This window comes from Mercenaria mercenaria, unplaced genomic scaffold (assembly GCF_021730395.1).
Source record: "Mercenaria mercenaria strain notata unplaced genomic scaffold, MADL_Memer_1 contig_1172, whole genome shotgun sequence".
NCBI lineage: Eukaryota > Metazoa > Mollusca > Bivalvia > Venerida > Veneridae > Mercenaria > Mercenaria mercenaria.
In genome coordinates, this window is record NW_026459153.1 from 22417 (window position 1) to 39239 (window position 16823).

The window sequence follows — 16823 nt, forward strand, 5'->3', positions numbered from 1 at the left end:
GCATCGCCAACACGAAAACATGACAAATACCTTATTTGTCGAGTGTTTGTGTTTTCTCCCCGCCTACACGAAAACACGACAAATACATTACTTTTGAGTTTACGTGTTTTCGCCCCGCCGACATGACAACACGAAAAACGCTACAAATACTTTTCATACATCGTAGAGTTACTCTGAAACCTATGGTGTCTAGTTTCTGCCATTTCATGTTCCTTCTTTTAAAATGTTGTCAAATAGTTTTTATACATAAAACATGTGATATTTGACAATCTTAATAACAGGATATTTGTTTTTTCGTACTTAAATAACACTTTGATAAATGCGCTTCGAGGATAATTATCAAAACATGTCATTCGATCAGATTACTTATTTATGTGGAATAAATAAATAACTTAACGGAAAAATTCGCTTATGTAGTGCTTTACATATAAACTAAAACAACAGCTATTGATAATTTGCTAAATATTTAGAAATACAGCTTACTTTATATATTAAATATATACATAATCATTTGAAGGACTACTTTCACATTCACCAATACATATAACTTGATTAAACCTTCCCATTCGTTTTATATATTTTAAATATATGGGGGGTCAATATACGTTTCCGTAGGTATGACAATGCTATTATTTTGTTTTAACTGAAATCGTAAAATGATAAATTTATATGATAGCATATATATATATATATATATATATATATATATATATATATATATATATATATATAATTTTTTATTATATATATTATTTTTTTGAAATTGTGAAAAAATGGAAAAATAACAAAGTGCCGGTTAGCAGTTTTATTCAGTATAGATAGACATAAAAAATAAAACAAAATGACTGAACGATATTAGTTTCATATTACGTTCGTCAATATATTTAATCCTCTATCGACATACAATTATTATGTATCTATACATGTGTTTCATTTACGTAACACACATAATAGCTAAAACAGTCTGCATTGTATTAGAGAAACATATTTTTTGTTTTGTTTTGTTTTTGGATAATGCTGCCTCATAGACTGGGTTGTTTTAAATTAATTATGTCCATTGGTTTGTTATATAAAAGGCTTTTATGTATGTGATTTATTTCTTGTCATTAAATATACGTTCCATCATTGTTGCTTTTTATGTTTTTTTTTATGTTGTTGGGTGGATGGGGCGTTTCTTTCGCTGGTTTTATTTATTTTGTAACATAAAACTTCTGTGTATTAATGTATTATCATTATGTTGCTGTTGTAATACTTCTTGCAATCATTTGCTATTATGCCTTACACGTACATGTATTGTGCAAATGACTTGTTAAGTATGACAGTATCAGACATAAATATACTTATTAATTGTACACAAGACTGATAATTCAATAGTATCTTTTAGATAAAAAGACTTGATTCCATTTTGGAATGAACCCTATTTAGTGTTGTGTGAATTACACTTTACTTTATTATGCCTCCTTCGAAGAAGGAGGGGTATATTTTTGCAGGTGTCGCTCGGTCGGTCTGTCGGTCGGTCTGTCTGTATGTAGACCAAACCGTTTTTGGATGATAACTCAAGAACGCTTGGGCATAGGATCATAATATTGACAGGGAGGTTGCTCATAACCAGCAAATGACCCATGTTGATTTTGAGATTAGTAGGTCAAAGTTCAACGTCACAGTGACCCGGAACAGTTAAACGGTTTCCGGATAATTATTCAAGAACCCTTGGGCCTAGGATCACGGAAGTTGATAGGGGGTTGGTAAAGACCAGCAGATGTCACAGTGGCCCGGAACAGTTAAACGGTTTCCGGATGATAACTCAAGAGCCCTTGGGCCTTGGATCATGAAATTAAATAGAGAGGTCAAACGTGACCAACAGATGACCCCTTTTGATTTTAAGACCAGTTTAAGATCATAGTAATTCGGAAAAGTTAAACGGTTTTCGGATGATAACTCGAGAACGCTTCAGCCTAGGATCATGAATAGAGGTTGGTATTGACCAGAAGATGACTCGTTTTGATTTTGATGTCAGTAGATCAAAGGTCAAGGTCACATTGACCTGAAACAGTTAAAACTTTTCTGGACGATATCTTGAGAACGCTTTGAACTAGGATCATGAAAATTGATAGAGAGGTTAATCATGACCAGCAGATGACTCCGATTGATTTTGAGGTTAGTATCAAGTCACACGACCTGGAAAAATAAAACGGTTTACAGAAGATAACTCAAAACCACTTGGGCCTAGAATCATGAAATTTGCTAGTGACCAGCAGATGACTCCTATTTATTTTTAGGTCAGTAGGGCAAAGGTCTCATTGACACGGCACAGTTGTACGGTTTACGGATCATAACTCAAGGACACTTGAGCCTAGGATCATGAAAGTTGATAAGGAAGTTAGTCATGGCAAACAGATAAACCCCTATTGATTTTGAGGTCAATAGGTCAGTCAAATGTCAAGATCACGTTGACCCGGAACAGATAAACCGTTTTCAGACAATAACTTGAGAATGCTTAGCTTAATAGGGAGGTTGATCATGACCAGCAGACGACCGCTATAGATTCTGAGGTCAATATGTCAAAGGTCACATTTACCCAGAACAGTAGAACTTGACCAAATCATTTCTGTTCCTTGTGCAATTACTAAATGCATTGGTGGCGGGGGGCATTTCGGGTCAGATCAGTAAAAACATTTCTCATACTTTTACACACACCAGTTATGATCACATTCAATACATACGTTATCTTTGCAAAAGAAACATGCTTTTCCTCGAGGGATTCCTGTGAATGAGTTGAGTATGTACGGGATATACGCCATTTCGAAAAATGTTTCTTCTAATATTTCTTTCTTACAAAATTTTTACCCAAAATTAATGCTAAATATCAAAATATGGTTAATTATGTACCATTTAACCAAACTGATTATACTTATTGCGAAAACGTTTGTTCACCCTTATTTTTGACTGACATTTGGCTAACATTGAGGTAAGATTAGCAATGGGGTAGGAGTCGGTAATTTCATATATCTATTAAAGTATATCAGATTTGGTTTTTATATTTTCCTGACTGATATAAATAATGATAAGCTACAATTGACATAAAACATAGCACTTCATACTACCTATGAAATAACTTTAAACAAAAAGAACTAAAAATATCAAATTCATCTTTTTTCAAGGTTGTTTTTGTTTTGTTGATAAATTTCTTAGATGCACAGTAACCCAAAGTTGTTTTCTTTCTATTCTGAAGCATTTTTTGTGTGTCATTAAAGCTGCAAAATATTTTCAAAATCTTAACGGCAGATTTTTTTTGTAGATTTTAATACGTTTGTTTTTTTTTTTTTTTTTTTTTGTTTGTTTGTTCTTTTTTTCATGAAAAGTGGCTTACGTGTGTTAGAGATTCACCTGGAGGGGATTACTTTTATTTACACTGTCCCATGTCTTTGGAACATGGTGGGGGTAAGAGTGAGGTTGGGTGCGCACCATCAACCGGTTTAAGCTCCCCAGTGGTGTTTTTGCCACTGACCGTTCTAAGGCGGTGCCCCACTGTGTTCCTTTGTTTGTTCGTTTTGTCCTTGTATGTTGCGCGTGTGTGTATGCTTATTGTTCGTCTTGTCCTTATGTGTTGGCTTTGAGTGTATGTGTGTGTGTGTTGTTCGTTTTGTCCTGATGTAAGCTTTGAGTGTGTGTGTGTGTGTGTGTGTGTGTGGTGCACGCGTTTGCGTGCTGGGGGGTTCGTTTTGAGGAGGCTTCGCTTTTGGTGCGTGGCATTCCCTGTTTGATATTTTTCTTTGTTTTTTTGGTAATTATATCAACATTTAAAAACGAAAGAGATTTGTTAGTGACATTTATGCTGATATAATACTGATATAAACTTGTATCAGACCTGAAATCCTTGTGACATTAAGTGGGATATTATAATGTTTCATAAAGTACCGCCATTTTTCAACTTTATCAAATTTCAGATAAGCTTAAACAGTGGGTGAAGAAAATGCTCTATAAACGAGTTCGGTGACCTGAGCTTTTTCTTCTCTTGTTTGTCTTAGAATCTTACGCTCTTCAAGTGCACATATTATGAAAACAAAAAATAAACAATCCTACATCCTTATAGCAATTTAAAATGACCAATCATCGAGAAAATTTTAATGATATATAAGATGTATAGCATAAAACACATTTATGTAAATTTGACTTGAAACTCACATTTTCTATGACGCCCCTGTTCCCCACTAACTCCACCCGTTTGAAGAAAATGGGTATATTGTTTTGCTCTGAGGGTCCGTTGGTCTTTTGGACTTTCGGTCCGTCAATAGATCATTTGGCTTCCGATCAACAACTAGTTTGTTCTTGTAATAATTAAACTTCGTAGGTAGACTGTCTGAGGTCAGTAGATGACCCCTCCTGTTTTTGGGTCAGTATGTCAAGGAGTAAGGTCACATTGACCTTGATCTGAAAACTTTTTTTTCTGTTCAATAATTAAAGAATGCTTTACCTAAGTAGTCAAACTTCATAGAACAATTGCCTTTGGTCAGTATACAAATATATTACCCTTATTGTTTTGGGGCAGTAGGTCAAAAGTCAAAGAGATTAAAAATGGTTTCAAGACAGCAGTAGTATAAGTAATAAGGTGTTTGAGCCAATTTTAAAATTTAATTAAAAAGATATAATTTATAAAAATCAACAATTTTTATAAATTATATAATTAAAACGTAAATAAGGTGTTTGGGCCAATTTTAAAATTTAATTAAAAAAAATAATTTATAAAAATCAACAATTTTTATAAATTATTTAGTTAAAACGTATATTTTTTTTAAAACAACTTTTTAATTTAAAATCAACAATTTTTATAAATTATATTTAAAAAAAAAAAAACTTTTTAATTTAAAATAACAATTTTTGTTAAGTATATTTTTTAAACAACAATTTAAAACCTATTAAAATAATTTATAATTGTTTGTTCGTTTCCTCTTTGATTGTTAACTTTTAGTATTTTATACAATAAATCGTACAACGGTACTTTGTCTTGTAACATTTTAATGAAAAATAAACAATAGTAACCACAGAGCGCACTTGTTTTGTCTTGATATTGTATATTATTATATTTTATGTTTGGGATGTAATGGCAGATAGCGGCGAGTTATCGTTACTTACTAGGTGGCGCAACGTGTCCCGGTCCATCATTCGGATTACTTCGAGATTTATCTCACACAAAAACAAAGAAAGTTTACTTCCGTGTTCTATAAATTCAATTTAAACGTCTTAAAATGCCGAAAACTTGTTGTTCCGTACCGGGTTGTCATGAAAGGGGAGGACATGAATACCCGAGTGATCCTATAAGAAGGGCGAAATGGGTACAGGCCGTTCGACGACTTGATGAAAACACAATGAAAATGTGGACGCCAACAAAATCGTCCGTCGTATGCAAGAAACACTTTACACCGGATGACTACATAAAGGAGACTATTTTTGGTATGATAATATGATAAAAACTGTATAATTTCTCGCCTGTAGCATGTTTTTGTATTGCAATTTGATTTATTTCAAAACGAAAGTACCAACTGACAATTATTTGGGAGTGGGAGGGGTAATGTTTCAATGTACTGTCTTAATTTATTTCATCATAAATAATGGGTTATTTGTTGGGTATGTAACATGTTTGACTGTCTTTCATTCTGTCAAGGACTAAAATTCAGGTTATAGGGGTCATTAGTCAAAATAATTTGACGTTGGATTGTTTTATATTTGTGACTGGCATTCTAAATGTCAAAACTTGGGAGGACCCAAATAATGGAGGATGAATCACAGTACAAAGTCATGTAGAGTTATTGGATTTATCGCGTGTATACGCACAGTAAACTGTAATCGTGTACAGTAAATACTTACGTTTAAATCACCAGCTTTGTATTTAGGTAGTGCCTAGCTGTCCGGTAACTGTATGCCTAGCCTGTGCTCTAGCAGTCCGTTAACCTGACGTGTTACCTTTCTGCCCGTTTTTTTAGCTGTGCGTTAATCAAATGCGTTCATGATTTATCTGTTTTTTGGCGTTTTTTTGGGTGTTTTTTTTTTGTCAAAATAGTGTGCTTGTTATTTAGTTGATAAATTGCTAATCATCAATACAATCAATGAATAGTTGTGCTAAAATGCAGATGTAAACTAAACAAAAGACAAAAATATTGAATTTTGGTCTGAGTTAAGCCTGGTATTTGTGTACAGGTTAATATTGCCATTTTCTTTGCAACCAAGGTAATATTAAAATGATAAATTCTATTTATTACACTTTCTAAATAAATTGATTACTGGACGGCTAGAAAAACACTAGCAGATAGGCTAGGTGTCCGGGTTCCCGCAAGGCTAGACAGTTTCTTGTGTTTATCCATGCAAGTTTGTACCTTACAAGTTAAAAGCCCGGATAGTCTATTTACAAATCTAGGGTATGACAAACGCCCTTGAAACGGGTATCTTGTATCTATAATGAAGTACGATATTGCTTATAAATTAAAATAAAATCATTAAACATGTCTTTTATTTCTTTATTTTAAGGATTGAAACCTGGATATGAACGGCTTCTGGCAACAGCAGTACCTAGTATTTTTCCTTGGACAACAGCGGAAGGGGAGACAGCAAAAAATAGGAAAGAAAGAGCTTTGAACAGAGATTATAGAAAAAGTGAATTAGATAGGTCTTGTAAAGAAGACTTGGAGAGAAGTTTTACTGAACATGTTGATTTCGCAGAAGAAGTAATAGAGACTGAGACATTCACAGCAACACCTCTATTTGAAGATGAATTCACTGTAAAAAACTGTATGACCCAGACTGATGAGACACCAATGTTCTCAATTGAGAGATTTTCTTCCAACAATGAACTGATACATTTTTATACAGGTCTGGAGTCATATGCTAAATTTATGTTTGTGTTGAATTCTTTGGGACCTGCAGCATACTGTTTGAAATACATATATTTTCAAATAAGTGGTATATCTGTTGAAAACCAACTGTTTATGACTTTGATGAAGTTAAGGCGATATTCAACAAACTTTGAACTGTCAACTTTTTTCTCAGTTTCTGAATCAAGTGTGAAAAATATTGTTTACACATGGATTATATTTATGTCAAAACAGTGGAGGGAAGCCAATATATGGCCAAGTCAGAATCTGGTGAGGTATTTTATGCCGTCGGATTTTAAATTAAAATTTCCAAAGACAAGAATCATAATTGATGGAACTGAATGCCCAATTAAGAAACCTAAAGCACCTAGAGCTCAGCAGTCTACATATTCAACATACAAGAACAGAAACACTATTAAAGTTCTTGTTGGCACAACACCTGGTGGATTAGTAAACTATATTCTGAAGCTTATGGAGGGTCTACCAGTGACAGACAAATTGTTGAAAGGTGTAAAATTGTAAATGCCTGTGACCCCGGGGATAGTGTAATGGCCGATAAAGGTTTTAACGTTCAGGATTTGTTTGCGACAGCAAATGTTCGAGTTAATGTACCAACGTTCTTCAAAAAGAAAAATAGAATGTCTGGGAAAATAGTTCTTAATGACAGGAAAATATCCAGTAAAAGGGTACATATTGAAAGAATTATTGGACTAGGAAAAACTTACAAGATCTTGACATGTCCTTTAACGGGCACGGAAACAAAGTTGTCATCACATATAACTTATGTCTGTTTTATGTTGTGTAACTTCAAGACGTGTATAGTTCCAAAACATGCTTAGCACATTGAGTACAACATAGTTTCTGTTGACAGTTGTTGATGTCAAAGAAAACACAACACTTTGATATAATAAATATGTATATATTGAATACTTTCTGCATATTATCAAACAAGAGATTAAAAACAAGTAAAATAAATCAATTTCAAAACTTCATTCTGTGTTTATTCCTGAAGTTAAACTTAGAAAATGAATACTTGATGTAGCATCAGTACAGATTTGAAAGATTTATGTCAGACCATTTTACTAACTACGCACCCATTTGATACCGTGATATCGTTTACATCACTGACATTTAATAATGATATCAAATGTATTCAAATATATCAGAAAATTTTTTTTAATTAGATAATCATTTTACCATTATTAATTTTAAATCAGTTTTATTGATATCTTTAAAACAATTTAATGATATCAATGATATCTATAACTCATTTAATAAAATCAAATTATATCAATAATTTTTACATCACAAAATGGTTTTCGATATCAATGATAGAATCAGGATGATTTTTAGATATAGGTATTCTATTTAACTGAAGATATTCTTGAAAAAATAAAGTTCTGATTCTAGCTGACTAGTCGCAGTGATTTTACAGACAGGTCAGGTTATCGAAAATAAAAACATCTGAGAGGTGTCTGTTTTCTTAATATATATATGACAATGAACTTAGTCTATATATGGCTTGTAAAAATGTTTTTCCAGCAGGACCATTTTGAAATGGCTTTCAAAGAAAGTTTTTAACTGGCCAACCATTTCTGATATGAAAGTGTCATTTCTTTCAATATCAAAATATTTGATGTCCCTAATCTTCAGGTTATCTGCTGAACAGATAATCAGTGAACATTTTTTAGCTCCAGTGCACAATAGCTGGCCTTGGATTTGATAATAGTAATTATGATTCATATTAAGAGAGTATTGTCCACGGTCGTTACAACTTAAATAAGGCACTGTGACAGGAGTGATATCTTTGTCTCTTGCAGAATAAGGACATTTTGCTTCAACAATATGCTTTGCATTAATAATACCATCCGGTGAAGATGCTAAAAATGGAAATTGTTTCGAGACCACTAAACCACAGGAATGCACAGTGTTGCCGGTGTCTTCCATAAATCTTGTTATAGCGATTGTTTCATGTTTGCGTCCATGTTCCAAGGCGGCCGCTTTAATTTCTCTTGTATCAACTAAAGATCTGGCTAGTTTATCTTTATCAGTCCGGTCAGTAGACTTGCAAATTTTACCAAACATCGAGGATGGTAGGCGCTTTGTACGTTCCTCTTTCCATAATTTATTCACGCTCTGGCCCATTGTTTTTTTTTCGATATCAATAACCGTTTCATCACTGATTTTGGTAACGAAAATTTTCTGAAGGAAATTCTCTTCTGGCGAAAGTTTTAAATAGTCATGATCTAATGCAACAGCTTTAGTGTTTGCTGGTTCAAAAGTTTGAAATATTGGCATTTTGGATATGCCAGGGAAATTCAAGCATGCATTTCTGAAATGGTCTTGATAGCTAACAGAATTTCTAAACTGCTCTGGTCTTGGGTCAAAGTCAATGTTTGTTAATTCAGCTGCACCAGGCATATCAAGTGTATCAGCCTTTAATGGACTACCTAAATATTTTTTACACTTATGAAAACTTTGCAATTTTTGGGTGCATGTTTCTTCCGTTTTTACTGTCTTTTTCTGGGAGAACATTACTGCACCATAAAGTACTGTGCACACATGTTTGCAGTGAGCATGTGGCCCCATACCAGCAGCACATTCACACTGTGCCTCAATAACTGACCCCCCAGAGTTAAGTTCAATATCTACAGTATAACACACACCTTTCTTCATCTCTGCATGACAACTTGATTAATATATACAACATCCTGTCCTGGTGACATACGGAAATATCTCAAAAACTGCTCATTGTATAGTCTTTGAATACGATTATCCAGGGTTTTCTCATGCTGTGCCAGATACTTATGCACACTGTCTAGTTCTGTTTTCGGAAATTTTGAATCCGAGTTGACATCCGCATATTTTGTGGGATCTGGTAATGTCATGTTGTATTCAGGCTCTAAAGTCTCTACATTTCCAAAGTTTTGATTTCTCTCGTAAGACACTAATCTGTAAATAGAATAGGGAACTATTTCAAATAAGATGTGTTACACGGCAGAATATAAATTCGTAATGAAAACGTTGAAACCAAACCCCACCCACTCACAGATGTATGAACAACAACGTAAAATAAAAATGTCTGGAAATAAAGAAATATCAAGAAACAAAGGAAAATATATTTTCTGGTCATTTATTTAGACTAATATAAAATAAAGCTACAATTAACTCTTCAAACATACGCTAAATAGCAAATTATACGCGAAATAAATGTTGACAGCGTTCATTTTCGCCGCGGCGGCATTCTACTTTCGTTTTCAAAATATCTGTTTTCTCTCTAAAATAACGGGAAATGTACGTACCTTTCAACCAATTCATTCTTACGTCCAGAAAGTCTAGCACCCCTTTTTTTCAATTCTGCCTTCAGTTGTGGAATTGTAAGTGATCCGAACTTAGATTCCATTTTTTAAAAGTAAAGAACGTTTGTTTTGATTTGTCTCAGAATGATGCTAATCGATAAGGGATTCTGATGGACCGGGAACAGTGGCGCCACCTATCGGTTGGCAGGGGAAGATAACCAACTATTATCTGCCATTAATTACTTCTTTTGGTGGAGGAAGCCCAAATAGATCGAAATACAAAACATTTCTCAGAAAACCTCTGGTTTTATCAAAGTACAAATTATTCAAGTAACAAACCCAATGTGTTCCAGATCCAACAGAGTCGTCTAAATTTATAATTCCACACTCATTGTTTGTTTTTAATTTTAATAAATTATTTCTACTAAATACACCTCTGAAATTTTTAATACCGAGCTGTGTAACCCATTGTTCAATTTCAAAGTTAGAAATTGGTTTGTTTATAAATTTTATTTTTTTTTTTACTATAGGAATTCGTCTGTAAGGTCTTCTCTGAGAATCAATCTGTATGCCCTGACCATGTCGGTTGCTTGCAACCCATGTGGACTGTGGTCCTCCCTTACCACTTAACAAAGATGTAATCAAAGGTATTCCTAGACTAGCAGCCAACATACCTAAAAACCCACCGTCTTGTTTTTGTTTTTGTGTTAATTTAATCACTCCATAGCCTAATAGTTGCCTTTTTTTATTAGGTGTAATATATGGTATTATCATATTTCTCTTATCATTAGCTACTGAAATCATACCATTCCCAAGTAACTTACTAACACCGGTACTGGCCAGTCCAGAGAGGGCTCCAATACCCAGAGGGGCTAATATTTTTGGGGCTATTTTTGCTGCCATTGGAAGAATTGTTTTTCCTAACAAACCAGCCAAAGCTCCTAAAAATCCACCATTTTGACCTTGACTGGACATTTGTTTTTTTGAAATTGTAATTTCTAACCCCTTCTTATTTCTAATAGACTTTTCAATTTGATTAATTTGTGTTTTTGTTAAAAGTAAAGGGAAGTTTCCACGTAATTGTTCATGTTTTAATCTAAAATTATATGGAGTTTTGTTGTTGTAGGCTCGGGCTAAATTTTTCTTTTGTCCATCTGTAAGGTTAACTTTATATTCAATATAATTTGATGACATTATATACTTTATATTTATTTTAATTTTATTTAAACAGTAACAAGTTCATTTCCAATAGTATTTATTTCAACTGTTTCTTCATACAATACAATTGCGTAAACACGAATATTAGCTGTTGGTGGAATATTTAACTTAACTGTTAATGTAATATGCTTAGGATCTTCTGTTATTACTTCCTTTTTATATTCCAAGTTAAAATGAACAAATCCAAATAAACTTTGAAAATTAAATCTATTTAGCAGACTTCCAGTAGTTTTGTCATTTTGTTTATAATAATAATTAATTACATTATCATATATTCTTGATATACTTGTGTATTCTATTTCTGGATAAAAAAACACCATTACCAACTTCAAGACGACAAGAGCTCAAAGTGCAATTATTATTTGCTGCATTAATTTTAAATGTATCTAATAAATGTGGATTATGTTCTTGTGAATTACTTTTGTCAGGTCGTTGTAAATAAACAAATACATGTTGTGGTTTTGTTACACCAGCTGTTATTCTAAAGGTTATATTACTTTGTTGTGTATCATTCGATTGTGTCACCATTTCCCGAAGGTATGACCACCTTGCTTTTGTAAATCTTTCAGCAATTAGATTAAGTCCAAATTCATTGAAAATTAAACGTGGAACCCATAGAATTAATTTTGTTACAATTACCCTACCTGGGTCTCCGCCAGCTCTAAAAATTAATTCATCATCATTTGTCAGCTGTAATATTATTTGAATTTGACTTGGAGGTAAAATATTAGTTTCTAAACCCTGAAAAAATGAATAATTATTTAGCGGAATCTTAACATTTACCTCATTACCACCTTGGATTAATACCTTTCTAAAAGCAAAACCTTTATTATCATCAGCGGCAGCAGTAGCAGTAGTATCTAAATAAATATATTCGTTTGTTCCAGTTGATTCTGCATAATCATTAGATAGTTCAACCAGATTCTTTACATTTACTACCTTATATAAATTATCACAATCATATACAATTTTCCCATTTTGTTTAACCATTAACTGATAAATTAATGAAGCTGCATTATTAATTAAAGCAATTTGATCTCCACCAGCATAATTATTACCATCAGCAAGTTTATTAACCTTAAAACTTACTTCAAAATAACCATTAAACCAATCAAAATATGAGCTTCTATCATTAATTGTAAATTGATATCCGTTTTTTTGTTGCTTAACATTATTTCCCAAGACAGATATTAAAGCTGTATCTAATTGAATAGGAGTTAGTTCATATCTTTCACAATATTGTTTTGTTCTAAACATGTATATATTATATATTATTTTATTTTTTATAAATTAATTTGTTAATACGTTTATGTGTTCCAGATCCTGACAATAATCTATTCAATCTTATATTAATATCCTCCTTATTATTTTTAAAGTTATTCTTTTCTTGTAATTCCTTAGCAATTAAATTGCCAACTGCCGGAGCAGGTTTCTTTTTAAATTCTTCAACAATTTTATTAGCAGCTAAATTTCCAACTTCCATTCCGACCTTTTTTGTTCCACTTTCTAACGCAGCTTTTCCTGCTGTTTCCAGAGCTTTTTTTCCAGCAGATGCAACTCCACTTGAAAACAATTTCGTTAAAGTGTCAAAGATACCTGTGCCAAGGACTGCGTCCTCGGAGACCACAGGTATACCGTGTATAATTTCTTCTCCTGTAAGAGCATTAACATAAACAAATATTCCTTTATTTTTATCATAAACTTTTTTACTCATTATATAAAAATAAAATTTAATTAAATTAATGTAAAACTTGTTTCAATTTTATTTAAATTAATTATTCTACCAAATATGTCTGTAATATATATTCTTATTGAATTTATCATAGTTTTATTAACTGCAGAATATCCAATTATCCGAGGTTCTTTTGTAAATGGATAAGCTCTTGTTAAATCTGCAGTACTTAAAGCATAGATAATATCACTGAAATTACCATCAACAAGTGAATTATCAATAAGATCACAATGAATATAAATTGTATCCACAGAGTTAGTTATATTTGGTGTTGTAGTTCCCCATTCAGTATTTCTCAATGCTTTTTTCTCAAATCCAAGCAATGTATGAAAATTTGACATTCTTAAATCCAACATAAAATTATCTTTAATTGAAATCAAAATTTTAAAACTACTTAAATCAAATTCCAAACTTATTGGAGCAATGTCTGATTTATCAAATTCATAATCATCATTACTTATTAATGTTTCCCTTATGTAATTATTAATATCAGTGTAACTGTAAGAACCATTTGTAAATATAATATCTTTCCAATCCTTACCATTATTATAACGAATTCTTTTATTATCATATTCATCACTAATATTATGCCAAGAATAGATCATAGTGTTAATACTACCCAAACCGACAACATAAGTTTTATTTTTATCTAAAATTAAAGAACGACCAAATCTGATTGTAAAATCACTATGGGTATTATTTTCGTAATTTTTAACTGTTTCAGAACTTAACACAATTTTTTTGTTCCATTTATGGTAGTTCGATACATTTTGTGCGCATGCGCGAATTATCTCGGTTTACGTAAAGTCGAAAAATTTAAGTGTGTTGAATTTTACTTATTTCTTGCTTGCTTTCTAAGAGAATCTTCAATAATCGGCGTCTTAATGGAAAAGGTAGAAGAAAACTATTCGTTGAGGCTTTAAATCTAAGTTTATCGCGGGATTTTTAACGACATTCACCGGTTTCGTAAAGCGGTCGTTTGTTTTGGCGCAATGCGGAAGTGTCGTCTTGATGCAGATTTTTGGCTGAAAAGCTGACGAATTCTTCGTCTCACTACGTCTGTCATTTGTTTTACGTTTGCCATCAGTTTTAGGCAGTAACTGTTAGCTGTCGAGAGTACCGGAACAGACTGTGAAGTATATCTATAGATCTAAATATGGTTCGTAAAAAAGGACAGTTTGTCTGGCATTCGGAATTCGTACACTAGTGATCCGTGAGGACCTTATCCAGTTTCCAGCATGGCAGGAAGGAAGGACTTATTGAATTGGACCACTTGTCAAGGCAGCTTACAAAAGTCAGAAATTTAAAAGCAGCCAGTCGGCGACAGTAAGCTTGTCTACATTTTCCATAAAATTTCCAAAATAAATACTGGGGAAAAAAACATGGAAATACATACGACATCAACACAAAATAGCACAGCACCAGAATGAATGCAGAAGTTGTCACGAGTGATGTGGCATTGTTCCTGTTCATTTATGGTTTACAGATTCCAAAAGTCTGGTGAGTCATGTAAAATATATGGTATTGTCATTTGATAGTAGATCATACTGTACTGTAATTGTTTATTAATTATTTTAGTTCATTCTAAAGCCCTCAACAGACGGTAGGTTTTTGTTGTACAACACCAATTAAATTTAAGATGTACAGCCAAATGTACGATGCTATTCCTTGATTTCGTAAATCTTTCTTGACCTACAGATTAGGACATGTTCTATTTTGTAAGATTTGAGCCGCGTCATGAGAAAACCAACATATTGCATTTCCGACCAGCATCTGCGCAGTCTTTTCCATGCTGTTCGCTATGAAACGGTTTCTCTAATTGCAATAGACTTTGAAAGCAAACATCATTGATCCTGATCAGACTGCGTGGATGCACAGGCTGGTCTTGATCCATGCTGGTCACAAAGTCACTATTTGAAAAGTTAAATGATTTGAGCTGCGTCATGAGAAAACCAACATATTGCCTTTCCGACCAGCATCTGCGCAGTCTTGTCCATGCTGTTCACTATGAAACGGTTTCTCTAACTGCAATAGACTTTGAAAGCAAACATCATTGATCCTGATCAGACTGCGTGGATGCACAGACTGGTCTTCATCCATGCTGGTCGCAAAGCCACTATGTTGGTTTTCTCATGGCGTGGCTCATTTGTGTCATGCATAATCAAATTCATGGGATATTATTTTTTATTAAGAATGGTTACATTCTTTTCAGTACCTAATGCACTATGTTTACTAGGTAAAGCTCTGTTATTTAAATGGGAGTGGAATACTGTCTGAATGTGAAAGATGTACAATTTTAAAATTGTACATCTTTGAGATAATTAGTGTTGTACAACTAGAACTTTACGTCTGTTGAGGCCTTAAGGTTATTTTATCTTTTCTGGAGTAATGGACCATTGTGCTTAAATATGTTTTATCATGATGATTTATGAATTAATTAACATTAATAAAGACCTAGTATACATAATTTTAAAATATTTAATTATAAGTAATCAAGTTAGTATTCTGTAACAATGCGAATTGTATTGATTGTCAATTTTCAGAACCAGATATGATTATGTCTATTTTCAGAACCAGATATGAGTAGAGTACAGTTTGAGAAATGTCTTGGTAGAACAGATACTAAGGAAATAATAAAGAGCAGAACAGACCACATTTCTCCTTCTTATAACTGGTAAAGTTCCAAGTAAGGGCGAGTACAATAATGCAGCCCCAGTGAGAGTTTGTGATGAGGTGTCAACTGTTAATGTGTGGTCGTTAAAGTATTTGAAGTAACATTAATTTATAAATTATCACTTCTGAGAGAAAGTTTTGCTGAGCTTTGTGCAGGATACTCTTAAAAAATACATGAACCAGAATTTTATATTATAAGTACAATGTCAGATGTACTCCAGACTTCACACATATGTTGATGTTTATACATATGTGGTGATTAATTTGTCAAGTGATGAAATTTTATGAATAATGTTAGTGGGTGACAGAACAGAAGTACAAAGTCAATTACAGAGGTCGACAACACTTGAGTTTAGGATACAGAAAACATCCAGTGATTCTGACGAAACAACATACATAGAAAGATTATACTAGTAAAATGAAAACTTTTAGTGTTTGGAAAAGTTTGGAAACAGGTTTACCATTGACAGAAGAGACAGTATTTACAGACTGGTCTACACTTATTTTGATTTGACTTTTACATGGTGATTCCTCCAGTAAACAGCTAGTGATCTGAGAGAATTGTGTTCATTATATCATACAGGTTTAGAGTGAATGTATGTGTATTTAAATCAATCAAAATTTTTCAAAATTGGATGTTGAAACTTTACAACTGTTTAGTATTTCAGTAATCAGTTAGGATTTTTGAGTGATTTCAATAAAGTACAAATGAAAAAAAATGAATCACTATCAGCCAAGATGATGTGCTATTGTAAAAGATAGAAAGAAAATTCACAAGTCAAATTAACTTGGTAAAAGGGATTTTAACAGAATTAAACTATAATTGGTGAAGGATTCTCATGTTGTATCAAATAGCTATAATGTATTTTGTAGTTCTTTGGATGTATCTTCTATCTATCTCTTTTCAAACTAAATTTTATCTCTTAAATCTACTGAAATTGCCATCAAAATAAAAATTTCTTTTAAAAACAATATATTTAACAATTAAAAGGTATATTCAACAAGCCAGTACTTTGTTATTAATCTTAGTCAATG

General features: G+C 32.7%; 1 protein-coding gene and 1 pseudogene across 2 annotated transcripts; one reads left to right on the top strand and one right to left on the bottom strand.

The window, feature by feature from the left end:
• Nucleotides 1–5117: 5117 nt before the first annotated feature.
• On the top strand, nt 5118–7858 carry LOC123544825 (uncharacterized; annotated as a pseudogene).
• Nucleotides 7846–10401, bottom strand: LOC123544826 (uncharacterized). 2 transcript variants are annotated; one of them, XM_053532370.1, is made up of 2 exons: nt 10169–10401; nt 7846–9818 (listed from the first exon to the last, which is right to left on the bottom strand). In XM_053532370.1, the coding sequence occupies exon 2, from the start codon at nt 9540–9542 to the stop codon at nt 8373–8375; it is 1170 nt and encodes a 389-aa protein (XP_053388345.1). In that variant the 5' UTR covers nt 9543–9818; nt 10169–10401; the 3' UTR covers nt 7846–8372. Both variants share the same exon structure in this region, with proteins under 2 accessions (XP_053388345.1, XP_053388346.1).
• Nucleotides 10402–16823: the final 6422 nt, after the last annotated feature.

Coding starts and splice junctions, on each gene's coding strand:
- LOC123544826 (XM_053532370.1), bottom strand. CDS start 9,542: ATGAAGAAAGGTGTGTGTTATACTGTAGATATTGAACTTAACTCTGGG.